We start from the raw sequence: 18,964 nt of genomic DNA, 5'->3' as shown, positions 1-18,964 counted from the left end.
TGGTCATTTTTAAGTTAACATAGCCTTAGCGCAAAAGACAAACAACAAACAAACATCTCTCTTTCGATTCACGTCTCGGATCTCATTGGAGTTTCACCAATCAATCTCACCACCGAAGATCTGAGAAAATTGGAGTTAAAGAAGGATCATTCATGGCAGTGGTGGATGTTCACAGGTTCGCAGAGTCAATCACTTGCCATGCTTGGAGTCCTGATCTCTCCAGTAAGTTCATTGTCCTTTTGGGAAGATGAGAAAGTAAATATTTTTTTCTTGTAAATTCCGGAAAGTTGATATCTTTCTGGTAAAATTCGTGTTCCGACATGTGTTTGTTTGTCTGTCTTTGCTTAAAGAAGGCACATCAGTCACAAGGTTGATTGAATTGGTCTATGCCTATAATAATCAGTTATCTGTTTCCCCCTTGTAGTGGTTGCACTTTGTCCTAACAACAATGAAGTTCATATCTATAAATCATCACAAGAGCAAGACCAGTGGGAGAGGTTACACGTCCTCGAAAAGGTGAATCTTTCTGTCTCTCTCCTCATCTGAAAACGAATGAGCATGCATTCTTTTTCTTACAACAACTTGATGAGTTTTGTTTGAATTGTTTGCAGCATGACCAGATTGTTTCTGGAATAGATTGGAGCTCGAAGTCCAACAGAATCGTCACTGTTTCCCATGACAGGAACTCGTAAGTTGCAATCTTTTGATTGTTCACTCTTGTGATTGTTCGTTTAAACTGAATCTGGAATTCCTGAAGGTACGTGTGGAGCTTGGAAGGAGGTGAATGGGTACCAACTCTTGTTATTCTTAGACTCAATCGTGCTGCACTCTGTGTCCAATGGAGTCCAAATGGTAAACGAGAAGTTAGATTCATTTTCTAGTTAATAATATATGTAATGTACTTTTCCTATAACTTTAATCTACTTTCTTTTTGTTCCCAATACTCTTAGAGAACAAGTTTGCTGTTGGAAGTGGTGCTAAAACTGTTTGTATATGCTACTATGAGCAAGAGAATAACTGGTAACTACTTCTTCTCTTATATTCTCATTATTAGTCATGGATTTTTCCTTGGCATTTTGCTACAAATAGTGTTGATGGTCTATTAAATGGTATATAACTTGTTTAATCTACTTTCTTTTTGGTGGATACTGTGTTATGTACTGGCATGTTAGTTTCTATTATCTGGACATATATATTTTGTGTATTGTATTAGAGGTTTTGGAAAATATCTGGAATGTGTGTGAGTGAAGTTTTGAATTTAGTGTAAAGTTTTGGTATTTTGGCAGGCTGACATTCCTTGGTTTTACTCTTCTTCAGGTGGGTCAGTAAACTTATCCGGAAACGGCATGAATCTTCAGTCACAAGCGTTGCTTGGCATCCTAATAATGTGCGTGCAATCAACACAACCTCGTGTACTTCAGTAGCTATAATATTGATCAGTCTTTCTATAGATGCTTTATCTACCGAAAATAGTGTACAAAGTTCTCCACTGGCTAGAGTACATGATCCCTAAACTAGAATAATAATTTTCCGATGTGGTGTTCTCTTATTGTCTGTTTTGCATTAGATTCTTCTGGCAACGACATCTACGGATGGAAAATGTCGGGTGTTTTCAACATTCATCAAAGGAGTTGACACAAAGTAAGCACATTACTTGAACATCTATCTACTCTCTAAAACCACTTTTTGCGGATGTGGGCCAGTTTCTTATGTGTCTTCACTGACTGGGATGATACAGGGATCCAAAAGCAGGCTCACCGGCAGAATCTAAATTCGGGGAGGTTTGACTGAATATACTAATGCTTATACCATGTTCTCCCCATCCTCTCATCTAATACTAGGGATATTTTTTCGGGCTGTGTCTTTGTTGAAACAGCAAATTCTTCAGCTTGATCTTTCATATTCTTGGGCTTTTGGTGTGAAATGGTCTCCAAGTGGAAACACCTTAGCTTATGTTGGTCAGAATATCCTTAAACACTTTAGATGATTGTTCATTAAATTCAACTTTGTTATGTAATTTATACAACCCGCTTTTTCACTTTCTATGTATCTGTAATCTTTGTATAGGTCATAGCTCCATGATTTACTTTGTTGATGACGTTGGTCCTTCTCCTTTAGCCCAAAGCGTTGCATTTAGAGATTTGCCGCTTCGTGATGTGGGTCAGCATCCACCCTTGTTTTACGTTTGAGAACCTCCGCTTGTTATGTTCTGAACTGATATATTATCTGGGAACTTTCCATTTTCAGGTCCTCTTTATATCTGAGAAAATGGTGATAGGCGTTGGTTATGACAGCAACCCGATGGTCTTTGCTGCAGATGATACTGGAATATGGTGTGTAACTCTCACAAATATCTTCTTAATTTTCTCCTCTTATCAGCTATTTGCGGATAATTGAATCTTTCCATCCTCTTACTAATCCACACCTCGATATTAGCTTTGTTATAAGCATTTAGTTTTTGGTATGCAGGAGCTTTATCAGATACATTGGAGAGAAGAAACCGGAATCCTCAGGTGCCAGTTATAGTTCGCAGGTACATACCAAATCTTGTTTCTTATATATGTTTTGTATTATCCCTTTAGTATATATAAATATAAGTGAAACTTAAGCTTATTCCCCAAGTTTTCCTTAAGCTTGTTCTGTTTTGTCTAACTGTCTGTTCATTATGTTAATGTTTTCAGTTTTCTGAAGCATTTACGAAATTCTACGGTCAGTCAAAGGCTACAACAGCCAACGAAGCTTCTGAGTCCTCTAAATCACGTGAAGGCGTTCATGATAACTGCATAAAGTAAGAAAATACTGTCTTGTCTTTAAGTTACCTTTGCTTTTACAAAATAACCTGCAAGGTAGCCTGACCTCTAATCTTACCTGAAACTTGTAGTGCCATTGTATCTCTTAGCAAAGCTGGGAGTCCTAAAGTAATGCGATTCAGCACTTCAGGTCAGTCAGTTATTAAAACTCATATATTTCTTCATGGAATCAACCGGATTCATTTGTTCCTCCTATATTGGTTTGCTATTTATAGGATTGGATGGCAAGATAGCCATATGGGATCTAGAGAACATGGAAGAAGAGCTTGGCCACCAGTTTTAATAAACACAGAAATAATACAAATCTGGATCACAACTAAGGTTTGCTTGATTGTTTATCAGATTTTTATTTCCCCAGTCTTTTGTAACCATTTCCAATTTCATAATTGTTTTCAACTTTGTAAACCACATTAATAAAGGTTGGTATAAGGGCATTCATAAGTTTAGCTATGTCTTTGCCTCTGGATCTTTGTAATATCTTCAAAGCTTCAAGATTGATTCATTTTCGTTAATAACTTAATATCAACAAAAATGAAACTGCTAGTCTCGGATGAGATAACAATAATCAAGAACAAAATCTGCTGATGTATATCACAACAGACAACTGAAGTTTTTAGGTTGTATACAATTCTCACTTATTGCGAATTTAACTACTGTACTCTTCTAAGCAACTTCTTGGAGCAGATATGCAGAAACACAAGGCTTGAACGATGGATTATAACTCTACAGAATCATTCTTTTTTGGTCCCATAAGCGATAAAGTTTACGCCTATGTCGTCTGTGACAATAACCATCTTCCTGTTATCGGGTTGTATACAAATCCAGCCATCTCCTTCACCTGCAAACCAATAATTTCATGATTTTTCATTTCTACCACAATGTCCTCTAAGAGAAAACCAGATGAACAATCCTTCTTGTCCACAGACGTATAGTACTTTTGTATTGTTTCAGTCAGCTTAACATAGAGAGTATTGATGGGAGAGAGAACCAGCTTACATCAAGTGACGTGCGTTGTAGAATCATAGTAAGTTCTTCAGGAGTTAGAAAGCTTGACCACTGGTGTGTGCAGCCTTTAGGAAGCTGCAGGTGATTTGATTTTACAAAAGACCAAATGTAAAACTTGGTGTTAACAAGAGACTGAAGATTACCCATTGTAGAATGTACTCTGCTCGCACAGAGCGGTTAATTGTAGAGAGTATTGTGGCTCCGTTGGGGATGGATGGTCAATGCTGACAAGGATTTGCAGGGTTGGCTACATGCTGGATGACCTTTATTGTGGAAATCAGAGAACATTTATGAGAATCAAACTGGAATGAAAAAAAAGTATCAGAGAAGTTAGACAAACCTCTAAGGCGAGAACAGCATCAAACGTCCTCCCCTCATCCACTAGCTTCTCTGGGCAAGAGACTATTACTTTAGCAAGTAGACACAGGAGAAACCTACCTATATAGAATAGAAGATTCTATGAATTGTTCACCATCTGCGATGTAGTACAATTGATGAAGTCATTGGATCCATATCCTGCAGAGTCAAAGAATAAAAGTCAAACTAGAGAAGAACCGCACCCTGACAGATCAAATACATAACTAACAGCAACGTCATTCCAAGCTTAGAATGGTCTAAGTAAAGGAAGAGTATTCCAACTAAAGATGGTAACCCCGAAGTTAAATTTTAAACTCTAAAATTAAAATTGCATGAAGGAGTCTTTTTTTTTTTTTTTTTTTTCTCATCATGTGGATAAGCAATGTGAACACAACCAGGTGGAATCAAAAGACTGTATTCAGACAGAACTAAACTATCATTCGAACCAGGTGGCGGAGAATTTGGCAAGTTGATGTTCCTTGAGAGAAGATGTGTTTGTGCTCTTCTTCGAAAGTTTGGATCTTTTTGATGCGAAGAGGACAATACTGCAGACGAAGCGTCGGTCTCTGAGGGGGGTATGATCGAGGAGCAGAGAGAAGAATCCTTTGCATTTGATTCATTATCATTGATGTTACAGTTTGCGACTGCGAGATGGCGCGATCAAGAGTTTAGCCAACGGCGGTCCGCATAACTGACGTCGGGTTTATGCCGCCGACTGAGAAAAGGAAAGAGCGAAAATGATAGGAGCCGCGAAATGGGAATTTACAACAGTGAATTGTTTTTAAAAACTTCGGTTAACCGAAAACCGACGGTTCGGTTCGGTTCGGTTTCGAAAAACCGAAGTCCCAGGCCTAATTGTTTTTTTCAGGCCACCTCTGTTCTTTTCACAAGAACACTACGGGTATGAATGGTGACCAGGGAACGGCGAGGAATAATGCATTCCCTAACGTTCCTGAAAAAAATCACCATTCACAAGGAATAATAATTCCCTCTCATTCCCTTTCATTCCTTTTTTTATAGAGAATTAAAGAACAAAAGTATTCCTTGTTAAAAGTGATAAGGAACGACCATTCCTTTTCATTCCTGCTATTTTATTCCCGAACATTCCTTTTTAATCCGTTCCTCTTGTTTCCCGAATGGTCACCAGTCAAACCCTACGACGAAGCTAAATTTGATGGAACCAAAGATTAAAGTACCTGTTTCACTCTTTGTTGATTGCCGTGCGACTAAAAAACAAGTTGACATTGTTTCAGGGATGTTGTGTCCACCATCGTTGATAAGTGTAATTTTCTTGACGCTAATCGCAGCGTTCATGAAAACAACAGAGCTAATAAAAAAAAAGTTCTTATATTTCAAAAATATTAAAAACTAACATTTTGACAAGGGGAAAATCGCGTAAAAAACCTTGAAAGTGTCAATTACTAGCACTTTAAACCTTGAAGTTTTTTCACTAACACTTTTAACCTTCAAAGTGACATTTTTATCATAAAAAACCTCCAAACAAGAAAAATGACCGGCTGAACAGGTTAAAAACAGTTTTGTTTTTCAAAAATAATTATTTAATTAATAAAATAAACAAAAAATTAATAAAAATCAAAAAATTAAACAAAAAAACTCATAAATTAAAAAAAAATCAAAAATAAATAAAGATTTAAAAAATTAAATAAAAAAAAACATAAATTTCAAAAAAAAATGAAAATGAAAATGAATTTTTTTTATCAACATTCATTTTCAAATATAATGTCAGAAATTATCATTGGAGATATGCCAAAAACCGTCATTGGAGATATGCCAAAAACCGTGATTTCCGACATATCTCCAATGACGGTTTTTGGCATATCTTCAATGTAATTTCCGACATTATATTTGAAAATGGAAAAAACCTTTTTGAATTTTCAATTTTTTGAAATTTATTATTATTTTTTTCTCTATTTTAATTTGATCTTATTTATTTTTGAATTTTTAGTTATTTTTTATTTAATTTTCTAAATTTTTATTTATTTATCTCACTTTTTTTAAATTTATGAGTTTTTTTGTTAAATGTTTTGATTTTTATTAGTTCTTTTGTTTATTTATTAATTAAATAATTATTTTTTGAAAAAAAAAAACTGTTTTTAACCTGTTCAGCCGGTCATTTTTCTTCTTTGGAGGTTTTTTATGATAAAAATGTCACTTTGAAGGTTAAAAGTGTTAGTGAAAAAACTTCAAGGTTTAAAGTGCTAGTAAGTGACACTTTCAAGGTTTTTTATGCGATTTTCCCTTTTGATAAGTGTTCAAGTGGATTTCTCGCAAATTTACTCTACTCATTGAAAAATTAGAGCTATTTTTTCTTCGCTTCGCCTATTTGTTTTATGCCCTTAACAAGTACTTGGCATATTTCTTTTCATGCCCTTAATAAGTGAAAAGGTACGGAAAGTGCAAATATCATTATTTTAACCGATATATTGTTATTATATTTTAGGGTTAATTTGATGAATGAATATATTGGGGAAAATATTAGATTTGTAGTAAGAGAGTAGAGAGAGATAGGAAGAGAAAATAGGAGAGAAGGATTGATATTGTTATTGGTGAAATATAGTTTTTTTTATTATTGGATTAAATTTCCCTATATTTTAAATGGCTAAACAAAAATTATAAAATTCGGAAATCATCAATACAGAATTAATGTGGAGATCTGATCTCCTATATATTATTTGAGAAGCATTGCAATATTTTTTTGTAGTCACATGTCATCACTAGAATGATTCTTAGAATCTTTAGAAAAATAAGTTGGCCCATCTAAATATATAATAACCTTTTTATTAAAACACAATAAACACATTATTAATGTGCTTCGTTATTTCCTTAAATAAGATTACAGAATTGCCTAATGTGGCTAAAGTATATATGACAATTAATGATTTTGAATAATAAAGATTTGATAAAAATAAGTTGTATTGTAATTATATTCGTTTAATTTTAAGCTATTAAAATAAATTAAATAATCATAGTAACCATATAATAAAAATTAAAAAAATATTTATATATTATATTTTAAATTTTTTAAAACGAGTATAAATTACTAAAACTGTTAAAAGTTTCACATTCAAATTTTGTGATCTATGATTTAAAACTTTTGTTATGACATGATACAAATAATTAAAAAATAATATAAGTTAAAAGTCTCATTTAATAAGTATCAAAAATAAAAAATGTATAAATATATGTATCATTTTAAATTAAACTATATGCCATATAAAAAATACATAAATATCTTAATTTTGAAATTTACTTTGAACATTTTTTTGATAAAAAATTTGAAACAATATTGACAACTTAATTTTTTAAAATATGATAAATTACTTAAACCATTAATCCCATAGTGAAAATTTTGTTATCAATAATTTAGACTTTTTGTTATAACATATACAAATGATAAAAGAAAAATATGAGCAAAAAGCATCATCTAATAAATATTAATATTAAAATATACCATATATATGTTACTATTATTTAAATTTAATAATATATCATATCAAACGGAAAAAATATTTTTTTGATTTATAAAAATTATTTATATGTTCGCACTAATTTAATTATATAAGTAGTAGATAATGACTTTTTAATTATTCAATATATATTTATTATTTCATAATATGTTATAAACATATAATATATCAAATAATTTATATATATAATATTCATCATGCGCAAGGCGCGAATCTTAACCTAGTATACAGGAAAAGTTAGGCTGTTTTCATAACTCTCCCATTATAACAAAGAAAAATATTTGTGCTTTATAAACCAAAAGTTGGTGTAACGAAACTAATATTAAAGTCGCACAAATTCAAAAGAGCGGTTGGATTTGGATATGTTGGAATCAGTTATTATCATCTATATAAACCCCCTTTTTTCCTAAAGGCTTCTATATATATAAACTCTTGGTCAGACTTATTCACATTGTGTCAGACTAAAATATATTCTTTTAAAAGTAACATATTTTATATGCAATTCTCTTAAATAACTATTTTTATTTTTTGTCATCAAAATAATCCTCAAAAATGACTAAATCTCAAGTTTTCGGCGGTGCCGTAGTCTTGTTTTGACGCATTCGAGTCTTGCTCTGAATTCACTATCTTTCTCTATCTTAGAGTCTTAAGGTGTGATTGGTAAGAACTGTGATTTTCTTTTTTTGGCTGTAAAAATATTGGTGTGACTTTTTTGGCTTTGGCTCTAGATTTTTACTTTTTAAAAGTTTTTAATTTGGACTGTAAGAATTTATCTCTGCAGAACAATTATAAAAACATAAATTTGAAGAAGTGATGTGGACTTAAAAAAACGGCTGTGAGCTTTTAAAAAAAAATATAAATCAAGACTGGTGTAGATTTAGAGCTGTGGATATAATTGTGGCTGTGGAGAACAATTACAACAATAGCCAATCACACTCTTCGTAGCTTCCTTTTATGATGCAATGTTTATGTTTGTGGAATTCTTCAACTCTCCTTTCCATTGTAGCCTGAATGTTTGAGTTTCTTAGTGAAAGTAGTGTTAAAAAAAATAAAAAAATCTTCAAAAAAAAATAACCACAATACTCTATTTTTATTTTGAAAATTTTAAATTTTTATTTTTTAAATTTAAAACTCCACCTTGAAAACTCTACCTTAACTCTAAACTCTAGTATAAATTAGTTAACCTTAGTATATAAATGTATATTTACCCCTAAATAAAAGTTTTTTGTCATTTTCTTTATTGGAAGCTATTTTTGTGAAAATAAACTAAAAATGAATATTCTAGAGAATTTCTCTATTTTATATTTTTCCACTTGTAACTTTTGGAAGAAAAAAAAACAGTTTGTAAAACAATTAAGTACTAAGAAGATTGGGTATAGTTTCCCTACCATTTTGATTTACTATTCAATATTTTAAGTTGCACCACGCTAATCACAATTAATGGTATGTATCAATCGTGTATAGCAACAGTAGTGACATACGGCTTCAAACTTTGCTGGAATATTCACGTTATATACGTAAAGAAGAACAGAAAAAAGTGGGGCACTAAAAGGGGCTGTCTTATAGTTGGTAATGTGAATTAAGAAGCTGGCAATGCAACTTAATGTAGGACAACTCCATACCTCAATCATCAACCCATCTGAATAGATAATGCAACCCAATCATTTCCTCAAATATACCTTATTATACTCTTGACTATGATTGATACAATATAAGTTATAAATTTTGCTAATAAATTTGTTGTCAAACAAAATCAAGAATTCATAAAGGAAGTCACGTTGTGAGATTCTGATTAGTTGTTTCGCTGGAGGCGTTGAAACGGCCCTCTTAACAGCTCACTTGGTTTCACATTCCTCTCCATTTTGGAGAATATTCTAATTGCTTGTTATATAAATATATATGTTCCTCTCTCTCACACAAAAATATTACAGCATCCGCAGATAGAAAATGGCTTCGTTCTTGGACAAGGCAGCTTCTACTTTTAACGAAGCCAAAGAATCTGTTACAGCCACCGCTGAATCCGTCGGTGCCTCTCTAACTGAGGCTCAGAAAACCGTCGCAGCCTCCGCTGAAACTGTCACGACCTCTCTAACCGATGCTGGAGAAAACGCTGCAGCCTCCGCGGAAACCGTCAAGAGGTCTTTAACCGATGCTGGAGAAACCGTTGCAGCCTCCACAGAAACGGTCAAGAGTGAAGCCGCAGCAGCACCAGAGAAAGTGTCTAATGTGTCAACACAGGTATGTTTTTTTGTCACTCTTACATCGTTTTACATGTATGTTGTCCGAAAAGCTAAAACATATTGTAATATGACGGTCTTGTGTCTTTAGGCAAGAGAGGTAGTGGACAATGTTTTATCAAAAGGTTTTGAAGTATTCAACACCTTGCTTCATGGTTTTGAGGAGAAGAAGACTGATATTTCCTCCAAGATCGTTGACGTTGCTACCAAGGCTGTTGCTGGTGCATCGAGCAGCACCACCGTCGAAAGCCGAGACGTTCCTATATCCACAGACAATCAGGTCACAGATTTAAAGCAAAACTCTCTCTATTCTCAAAACTAAAAACTTAAATTGTCTCTTAGGAGGAGATTGTAATGTCATTATGTATTGACAAACTTAATGTGTGGGTTGCAGCCTTTGTTAGCTGGTGAGCGTGGGGCTGAGACGACCCCGTGGTGGAAAAATTGTTGTGGAGTTCTTGATCTTCTCAAGACATCTACTTCAAAATGAAAGGCTAATGCATTTCACCATGAAGGAAGGACAGAACACTAGAAGAAAGAACCTATCCCAAAACAACTTTTGATTATGTATTTGCTTTCTTTTATTTTATTTTGATTTGATATTGTGTCTATCTTTATTTTTGTTGTTTTTTTGTTTTGCTTTTCTGTTGATAATCCTTTTGAGTCTTGATTGTTTTCAAGAAATTGTGTACAAGCCAATAAACCCCCAAAAAATGTAATTTCCTTTGTGATGAGTGACGGATTCTAAGGAACTTCTAAAAACACTTTTTTTTTTTTTGAACAACTGAACTTCTAAAAGCTAAACGGACACTTTACAATAAGTTTCTCAACGTAACTAGAAACAAGACTCTTCCATACAAAAGAACTTTTAAAATCGTAACTAGAAAACTCAAATTCAAGATTCATACAAAAGAAAGGGAAGACATCAAGGAAAATAACCTTTTTCTTTATCACAAGAAAAAAAACTTTCTTTAACAAAAGAACTTTTAAAATCGTAAAAATATTATTTAATTTTCTCTGGGTTACCAAAATACTTTTGTAAGAGAATTAAATTCATACATGATAGATTGATTTTTTTTTGTTTGAGAAAACACATGATAGATTGATTGTGATAGAATTAATTGATTAATATGTTTATATATTATAATCTTAAATTAACAAACGGAACTCTATAAATTTTATATATACTAGAGCTTTTTTCCGCGCTACGCGCGGATTATGTACTATAAACTTATTTTACAAATTAGATTTTTATGTTCCTATTGATCTTATTTTGTACTTTTTCATTAGAAATATTGTTCGAAAGTTTGATTCGGTTCAATGTGATTTTCTTATTTCAATAGTTTACCACATTTGTGCTTTTTGATGCGAAAGTGAAAAAAATTTGTTTGGAAACGATTTTTAACATGTTTTTATTGTGTTGTAAAAAACAAAAAAAAACATGTTTTTATTGTTAAATAGTAATTCATATAAATGAGCTAAAATGGCTAATACGATTAAAATGGCTAAGAAGAATAAGTAATTTTAACTATCTTCAACCCTATTTTAATTTTTGATTTATTTTAGAGTAGTTTTTGCTTCAATCCTATTTCATTTCTTAATTTAAAATCAATAATGAATAATGCTAATTCACATTTGAAGATATACTATTTACATTTTCATTTTTGAAGATGAACTTTTTATTTATTTTGTATATTTTGTAAAATATATTATATACGTTAATATTATCCAATTAAATTCAAAGTCTCAACTTTTATCTATTTAGATATTGATATCAAAGAATATGAAAATATTAATTTTTAAGAATTCTTACCCTATTTAAGAAGAATCAAAGATAAATAAGTTAATATTTTATTTCAAAACACTTTTGTTAATCACTTATAGAAGAAATATATACATAGTGATTTTTTTTTTTAAATGAAACTATATGTTTGTTTATTTATGTTATATAATCAATTTATTGTATGATAATATTTCATTTATATTAAATGATAATTAGGTCAGATTATTGTTAAAATAAAACAATTTCGTAACATGAGTGAACATAAAATAGTGAAAGATGTTATTAATAATTAATTAGAGATATAACATACTTGGAATATTATTTTACAGAAAGAAAATAAAATCAACTATTAAAGTAAATACTACTTCATCTTTTCTTCATTTAAAAGAAAGTGAATAAAATAAAATCAATCATTGGAAATGTCCTCATTATTATTATTTTTTTGCTACAGTTGAACTACTACATTTTCGTGCTTTGTTTTCAAATATAGTTTTAAGTATTTTACACGATAATCAAAATTGTGTTTTGTTTGCATTGTTTGTTTTTCTACTGCGGTTGAACTTCACTTTTGTATTTTTATTTTCAAATAGAATTTAAAATATTGTATATGGTCATTTAAAAATTATGTATGATAATTTCAATACTGTATTTGAATTAATGTACAGACATCATAAGAAGCTAATGTTGCCAAAAAAAAAATTAATGGTGCCAAAACATATTAACTTACTTTCAACTTCTCAATTTTCCAATCGATAAAAATATGTATTGACTAAAGTGTCATCACTTAAAATGCAGAAGAAAAAAAAATAAAGAGCCTTGATAGCCTTTCCATGAAAAAATTGCTTGTGTATCTAAAACTACAACACCATCTTTGAATGCACTAAAGATTAAAAGTTAGAATGCCTAAAAGGTCCATTGAGCTCTCATTAGACTCTATGAACGTCTAATGATTTTGTGCTTAAGACCAAAAGTTTGGACGAACCAGTACCTAAGCTACCATTGGCTGATATGCCGGGAGAAGCTTTGGTCAAAGCCAAAAATGCCTGCCTCCTCTCCAAATATATAACACCTGTCAGGTGTGGATGTTCCAACAGCTTTACCGGACTTTCCATAGTCTTCTAAAAAATCTTGTTTTACTGATTTCTTCATCGACGCAGCCAATGCACCACATTCTGATCTTGAACTCTTCATAATCTCTTTAAAAAGAAACCAAGAGTTAAGTTTCTGATAATGTTATGGATATTCTTAAAGACTTTGTTTACTTACTTTCATGGCTCTACGTTCTGTTGATAGGAGACCATTTAGGAAACTGATCCAACACCCACGAGAAAGCAAACCAGATCTCACATATCACAGATGTTAGCAATAGAACGTAAGCACTGTCCACTGGATGGGTGATACGGTAGTGGAAAAACAAAGCCAAGATGGTTAAACGCATGATGATAACGATTCTGTATGAAGTAATTTTTGTCCTTGGGATAGGAATCACAACAGAAAGCACATCTGTAGCAGAAGCAGTCTCTGCGTTCCTGAAAAAATGACACAAACCAGCCAGTGTCTCAAACTTTCTGGTGATTAATATACAAAGACTATGTTGTTCCATGAGTGAGAATGTACTTACAGTGATATATCTTCCATGTGCTGTTGGGGAGGAACCTGAGCATCAGGGTCTTCAGCTTTTGTTGCCTTTGCATGTTTCTTCTTCTTCTTACTCTTCTTGTCTTTCCAGCTATCAACTCTGTTCTTCCATATAGGATTTCTGTATTCATCGTTGAGTTCTTCAACAACAAATCAAAATTCCATTAGTTAGCTTTTAAAACTAATTAAACTCATCAAAATTTTAAACTTTTAGATATTAGTTCTTAACACTGTCTATTGTGGAGACTGTACTTATATGTCTAGCATGAATTCCAGAATCCTACAAAAATGAAGAAGAGTTATTTCGAATCTTATTATGACATAAAAACGACACTAATTATATAGTACACACCTGAGGAGTGTTACTGATGTGTGTTGCAACAGTGGATTGGTGTTTAGATGTCTTTGTCTCAACATCATCAAGCACATTCTCTGAGGAGTAAACAAATAAAATATCATAAATTGTGAAACTACTTTTAACAAAAAAAAAGATCCAAAATTTATGGAAAAACATTTGAAGAAATGTGATAATTACCATCGTAAGGCTTGCCGCAACGCAAGCAGATTCTTCAACCTTCTTTGAATTCATACTCAACACAAGCTTTGCAGATCGGGAAACTACACTCATGGCAAGCAACGAAGAACTCTCCGTTTGATTCCACACCAGTCTCCTCTCCGCAAGTGTTGCAGACCGGAGACTTGGACTCCATCATCTTCGTTTTCCCGTGAGAGAGAGATAAGAAGGTACGTTATGGAGGAGATCTGAAACAATAGGGGTAAACATTTGATTATTAACTTTGTAGAGTTGTCGCCAGAATAACTGAAAGAAAGATGAAAATAATCCATTGAATGAGCTCAAGCAAAGTTTGATTAGAGCAGTTAGTGGTGAAAGTATGAGTTCAAACGGATTTGGAGAGAAGAGCAAAGGAGGATGTGGAAGTCTAAAGGTAAGAGAAGAACGGTAGAATCACCCAAAAAAAAAGAGAGAATGAGTCGACAAAGCTAAGAGAAGAAGCCCTAAACAAACTAAGAAAATGTAAGAAGCCCAAAACAAAACACGAAGCCCAAATCAATATTAAACAAAAATGACATGGATGATTGATGCAATATTACTGGCTGATTTTCAGATCCTAGGTGGCATAGCTCATAAGGCTTGTTATTCTCCTTTTAGTATAGTTTAGATATATCTTAACTAAACATATCATCATATGAAATATTTTACATTTACGTGATATTGTGATAGAATTAATTGAAAGGCTAATGCATTTCACCATGAAGGAAGGACAGAGCACTAGAAGAAAGAACCTATCCCAAAACATACATACCTCATCATTATGGAAGCTATGTGTACGCGCCAAAGGAAAGAAAATGGGAAATAGACTATATGCTGATTTCTAAGCGTTGCGTGAATGAATGTGTGGTTGATGATGTATTGTACTCCCATGACCGCGTTATGAACACCTTAAGAGCGTATGATCGAAATCAGAAGTCTTGGAGAGTGGTGGAAGGCGTGGAAGAATTGTTGGCTAGGAGGATATGTTCAGACTGGTCGTATACTGTGAGATATGGTGGGAATCTGGCTTTGCTTTCCAGAAGACCAGGTGAGATTTGGTGTGCGGAGATTTCGCTGGAAAGACGTCAGGGAGAGGAGATTTGGGGTAAAGTTAAGTGATGTGATCAGGTTCTGACGGGAAATTTTAAAGTTACTAAATCTCTATCTGTTATGGTTTGATGCATGAACTCTCCTTCATATATAATATAACTTGTGTTTTTAATTTTATTATTATGTTCAACTTCACCCAAATGCCATGATGAGTTCTCTTTTCATTAACCAAAATTGAATTGAAGATTTGAAGACATGAACATATTGGTTTAAATTTAACTTAAGTTTGTGATGCTATATTTGGTTCTTTGTATCAGTTAGTTCAATATCCAAGCTACAAAACTCAAACCAAGAAAAGCTACAACTCGAACGGCTATTAATTAGTCTCATTTAAGAGAAACACTAGATACGACTTCAAAAAACTTGCAGCTACTAGCATAAATAGGTTTAAAGCTTTATGGATCATGTTAACATAGTAAACAACCACGTTATATAGTACCAAACGTTTGAGACTAAAATAAAACACTAATTAACAAGACCAAATGCAACCATACATCTAATCTGCAGCATAGAAGCTGTAATAGCGTAGGGAATTGAAAGACACTGTGATAGGGTATGGAACGAAGAGTAAACGAATACTAGATCATCTTAACCTTATGGTTATAAGAAATTAATTTCTGATATTTTTTCTTTTGGAAATAGTTTATTTATTGTTGAGTGACACGTTAATTATTCAACTCATTGAGATGTATAAGATTTTAAGCGCTAAAAACTCTCAATGTTTGTTACAGACACAGTCAAGCAACCTCTTTTTGCTACATCTTTGGATGGATACTACTAAATCTTCTCAAGACTCTTTCAAAACACATTTCAATTTCAAAGAGATAAAAATAACATATCGATTCAACTTTACTCAAAGCCAGAATGCAGAACTGACTCGAGATCTCACTGTTTCACACTCTCACCGCTTCATCATCTTTATCACTACAAAGACAAATAGCTATGAACAGAATCATATCATCACAAAGATCAGACTTGATCGAACACAAACTCTCACAACACACTTCTTTCTTCGGCATCAAGCTATGGATCCTCATCACAGCTTCCGCCTCCATAGCTTTCCTCTTAGCATTCATTGTCTTTGTCTCCTTATGTTTCATCTTTCACAGGAGAAGATGTAGACAAGAGCCATTCAGACTAAGATCAAAGCTTTGTCTGCCGTTGTCACACATTCCCTTAAACAGTGACAGACGATATAATCCTTACAACCGTTGCCCCGAGTATATAGAGAGCGGGAGAATCTCCTCTCAGGTTGGATGGTCATCTGCTCATCTTCCCTACTACACTAGAAGCTTCTCCTCTACCAGCAGCAGCTTTGGAAGCTTCACCGTGTTTACGTTCATGGAGATTGAGAGTATTACAGATGGTTTTGCAGACGAGAATCTGATTGCTAAAGGAGATACTTCAATGGTGTATCGTGGAGTCTTGATGGGTACAGTCAATGTTGCTGTCAAACGGTTCTTCCCCATCTATCAAAGGTTTTTTTTTACCTTTTAACTCTTCTCTTTGGTCTCGTTGATTGATTGCACTGCCGAAACTAGATACAACCTGATGAAACATTAGGATTAATCTAAGTGTTTATAACCCTCTAAATCTCAAATACATGTTTATATATTTGTTTGTCTTAGAATCTTTGATATTTTGATACAAGACAATAATAAAATCAGGTATGACGATAACGACTTCATAACAAGAGCTGAGATGATTGCAAACGTTAGACATAAGAATGTTGTGAGACTACTCGGATACTGCATTGAAGGAGACGAGAGGTACATACATATATATGTGACTTGCTTCGGAATCTTGACTCACAAGTTTGTAAGAATTTTAGGGCTCTCGTGTACGAGTATTTAGAGAAAGGAGATTTGCACGAATGGATTCATGGATCTTCAGGGAGAAACCAACCTCTGACATGGAGTAAGAGGATGAAGATCATTCAAGGAGTAGCAAAAGGGTTTGATCTCTTCTCTTCGCATTTCAAACCATGTCATTTTTGTTGTTGTTTCATTATGTTTTGTGTGTTAACAGACTGGCGTATTTTCATGAAGACCTTGAACCAAGGATCACTCATCAATACATAAGACCGAGCGAAATTCTTATTGATTATCAATGGAACCCTAAGATAATACTAGATATCCCAACTCATAATGATAGTCCAATGAACCCAACATTTGTTCCTTCACCTAATAATCTGGATGAGAAAATCGACGTTCATTGCTTCGGGACTTTGATAATGGAGCTTGTCTCCGGGAGAGTCTGTGTAGACCAAAGCTCACCACATGTAAGCGTACACATAGTGTAACATAAACCCTTTGTTATATGTGCTGTACATTTCTTAAGCTTCTTTTCAGGTGTATCTGGTGGACTGGATCAAAGAGATGGTGGTGAATCATATGATAGTAGATGTTCTTGATCCTAGCCTCCCCGAGTTTCCAACATTAAAAGAACTCAAACGGATTGTCTTGATCGCCTTGCGCTGTGTTGATCCAGAAATAGAACAGAGACCTAAAATGGGAGATGTGATTCACATGCTCCAGCCGCATGACTTGCTACTGAATAGTAATGTAATTGATGATACTTTAATTGTGCTGCCTTAACAATTGTCCATTTCTTAACTTCTTACATTACTTTGTTCGGTCTCTGGTGCAGGCAATACGTAAGCCTCAGAAGGTTACCAGGTCACGCGAGGTCTCTAGAATCAGTATCATCGGAACATGAATCCCAAGCCAACAATAATTGATTACTAGTTTTGGAGTTACCATGCCATATGGAAGCGTTTAAACGACAGTCGCCTGAGACGTGTGCCAATAAAATGCATTGGTCTGCTTTTCAACCTCCTTCTTTGGCATCATATCTGATCATGCAACTGCCCATATATGTCTTTCTTTATCACTTATCTCCATGGTTTTGGACTAAACTTCCTTTGTTCTATTCTACTTCCAGTTCACATTTTGAGACACAATTAATTGCATCTTTGACCAAAAAAAATTAACTAATTGCATCTAACACAACAAATACAGAACAAAGAGAACTTCACAAACACTCAGCAAAACCACAGAAACTAAAGCAAATACATAAATAAAAAACAATCAAATCAAATCATAATTAAAAAAAGAAACTCATACACACACTAAACACTCAATTATACTCCATTTTTCTCTGTTTGATTGTTGTAAAATATTTTCTATTGCGACATGATATTTTATTAAAGAACAAAGACTTGTATACTTTTAACAAACAAAAAAAAAACAAAGACTTGTATACAAAGATGTTTGGGGGATAAAAGAAGAGAGGCAGTATCGTAGATAAGCACAGAGAAAAGATGACCATGGACGAGTCTGGAAACAAACAAGAAAAAAACACTTGATAATCAAATCCTATGAAACCAGCTTATACGTGTTATCAAAAAAAAATGAAACCAGCTTAAAGCTGTTGACATGAATTATAGTTGATTAAATTTGAGTTAGAAGCTTAACTCAAAAATGTTATCAATCATGGATATGTTTTATTTTTTTGAGTTAATCTTTAGAGTTATGATGTATTGTACTTGATTTATAATTTTGAGTTAATCTTTTGAGAAAATAGACAACTCAATTGTTAACTCAACATCAAACAAAATTCAGGCTCCGATTAGATTTGATGTAATAAAATTTATAAGTTGATGTAAGTCGTAGTAAGATTTATGTGGTAGAAACATTAGATTTATGTAGTAAATTTATTGTAAAAATATAAGTTAAAGATTATTGACTAGTAATTTTGATGTATAAGTTGCAGTATGTATAATTTAAAAAATAATATGAATATCAATAATAATATTTATTTTAAATTTAATAAAATAGATATAAAATAAATTATATGAAATAATTAAAATAAAGTTAAGAAAATATACTTTCTATATATTCTAAAAAATACCTTAAATTTTACATATAATTATATATATATATATAATTTAGTTACCAAATATAATTAAAAATTAAAATTTT

General features: G+C 32.8%; 3 protein-coding genes and 2 long non-coding RNA genes across 6 annotated transcripts; 3 read left to right on the top strand and 2 right to left on the bottom strand.

Moving 5' to 3' along the window:
- LOC106451364 (actin-related protein 2/3 complex subunit 1A) lies at window positions 1-3,260 on the top strand. The gene is made up of 15 exons (XM_013893284.3): window positions 1-222; window positions 425-516; window positions 612-688; window positions 758-852; window positions 951-1,020; window positions 1,318-1,387; window positions 1,568-1,641; window positions 1,739-1,781; window positions 1,877-1,958; window positions 2,068-2,156; window positions 2,248-2,333; window positions 2,470-2,533; window positions 2,682-2,788; window positions 2,882-2,940; window positions 3,026-3,260. Exons 1-15 carry the CDS (start codon window positions 153-155, stop codon window positions 3,091-3,093), a joined length of 1,146 nt encoding a protein of 381 aa, XP_013748738.2. The 5' UTR covers window positions 1-152; the 3' UTR covers window positions 3,094-3,260.
- Window positions 3,261-3,417: 157 nt separating this feature from the next.
- Window positions 3,418-4,436, bottom strand: LOC106451365. Its single transcript, XR_001289559.3, has 3 exons — window positions 4,156-4,436; window positions 3,807-4,078; window positions 3,418-3,648 (listed from the first exon to the last, which is right to left on the bottom strand). It is a non-coding gene; the product is annotated as an uncharacterized LOC106451365 (long non-coding RNA).
- A 5,020-nt stretch (window positions 4,437-9,456) lies between these two features.
- On the top strand, window positions 9,457-10,645 carry LOC106454856. The gene is made up of 3 exons (XM_013896946.3): window positions 9,457-9,898; window positions 9,989-10,177; window positions 10,292-10,645. Exons 1-3 carry the CDS (start codon window positions 9,608-9,610, stop codon window positions 10,385-10,387), a joined length of 576 nt encoding a protein of 191 aa, XP_013752400.2. The 5' UTR covers window positions 9,457-9,607; the 3' UTR covers window positions 10,388-10,645.
- A 1,729-nt stretch (window positions 10,646-12,374) lies between these two features.
- LOC106375335 lies at window positions 12,375-14,301 on the bottom strand. Of its 2 annotated transcripts, XR_007339717.1 has the most exons (6): window positions 13,854-14,299; window positions 13,671-13,750; window positions 13,548-13,598; window positions 13,302-13,458; window positions 12,947-13,209; window positions 12,375-12,876 (listed from the first exon to the last, which is right to left on the bottom strand). It is a non-coding gene; the product is annotated as an uncharacterized LOC106375335 (long non-coding RNA). The 2 variants fall into 2 exon arrangements; XR_007339716.1 differs by having other exon boundaries at window positions 13,302-13,598; window positions 13,854-14,301.
- A 1,544-nt stretch (window positions 14,302-15,845) lies between these two features.
- Window positions 15,846-18,196, top strand: LOC106453612 (putative receptor-like protein kinase At2g30940). Its single transcript, XM_048780832.1, is given in 6 exon segments — window positions 15,846-16,459; window positions 16,649-16,750; window positions 16,813-16,935; window positions 17,010-17,268; window positions 17,333-17,545; window positions 17,631-18,196. Coding segments are annotated over 6 exon segments (1,380 nt in total). The 3' UTR covers window positions 17,700-18,196.
- The last annotated feature ends 768 nt before the right edge of the window (window positions 18,197-18,964 follow it).

The sequence above is a fragment of the Brassica napus genome, chromosome A5 (genome assembly GCF_020379485.1).
Source record: "Brassica napus cultivar Da-Ae chromosome A5, Da-Ae, whole genome shotgun sequence".
NCBI lineage: Eukaryota > Viridiplantae > Streptophyta > Magnoliopsida > Brassicales > Brassicaceae > Brassica > Brassica napus.
Note: the sequence above shows the minus strand (reverse complement) of the source record. Positions and strands in the feature narration are given on the sequence as shown.

Bases quoted from the DNA above. Each gene is read 5' to 3' on its own strand.
- LOC106451364 (XM_013893284.3), top strand. From the start codon at position 153: ATGGCAGTGGTGGATGTTCACAGGTTCGCAGAGTCAATCACTTGCCAT. The intron at 853-950 runs GTAAACGAGAAG...CAATACTCTTAG, and splicing joins TGTCCAATGGAGTCCAAATG to AGAACAAGTTTGCTGTTGGA. The intron at 2,534-2,681 runs GTACATACCAAA...TAATGTTTTCAG, and splicing joins GTGCCAGTTATAGTTCGCAG to TTTTCTGAAGCATTTACGAA.
- LOC106454856 (XM_013896946.3), top strand. From the start codon at position 9,608: ATGGCTTCGTTCTTGGACAAGGCAGCTTCTACTTTTAACGAAGCCAAA. The intron at 9,899-9,988 runs GTATGTTTTTTT...TTGTGTCTTTAG, and splicing joins TGTCTAATGTGTCAACACAG to GCAAGAGAGGTAGTGGACAA. The intron at 10,178-10,291 runs GTCACAGATTTA...TGTGGGTTGCAG, and splicing joins CTATATCCACAGACAATCAG to CCTTTGTTAGCTGGTGAGCG.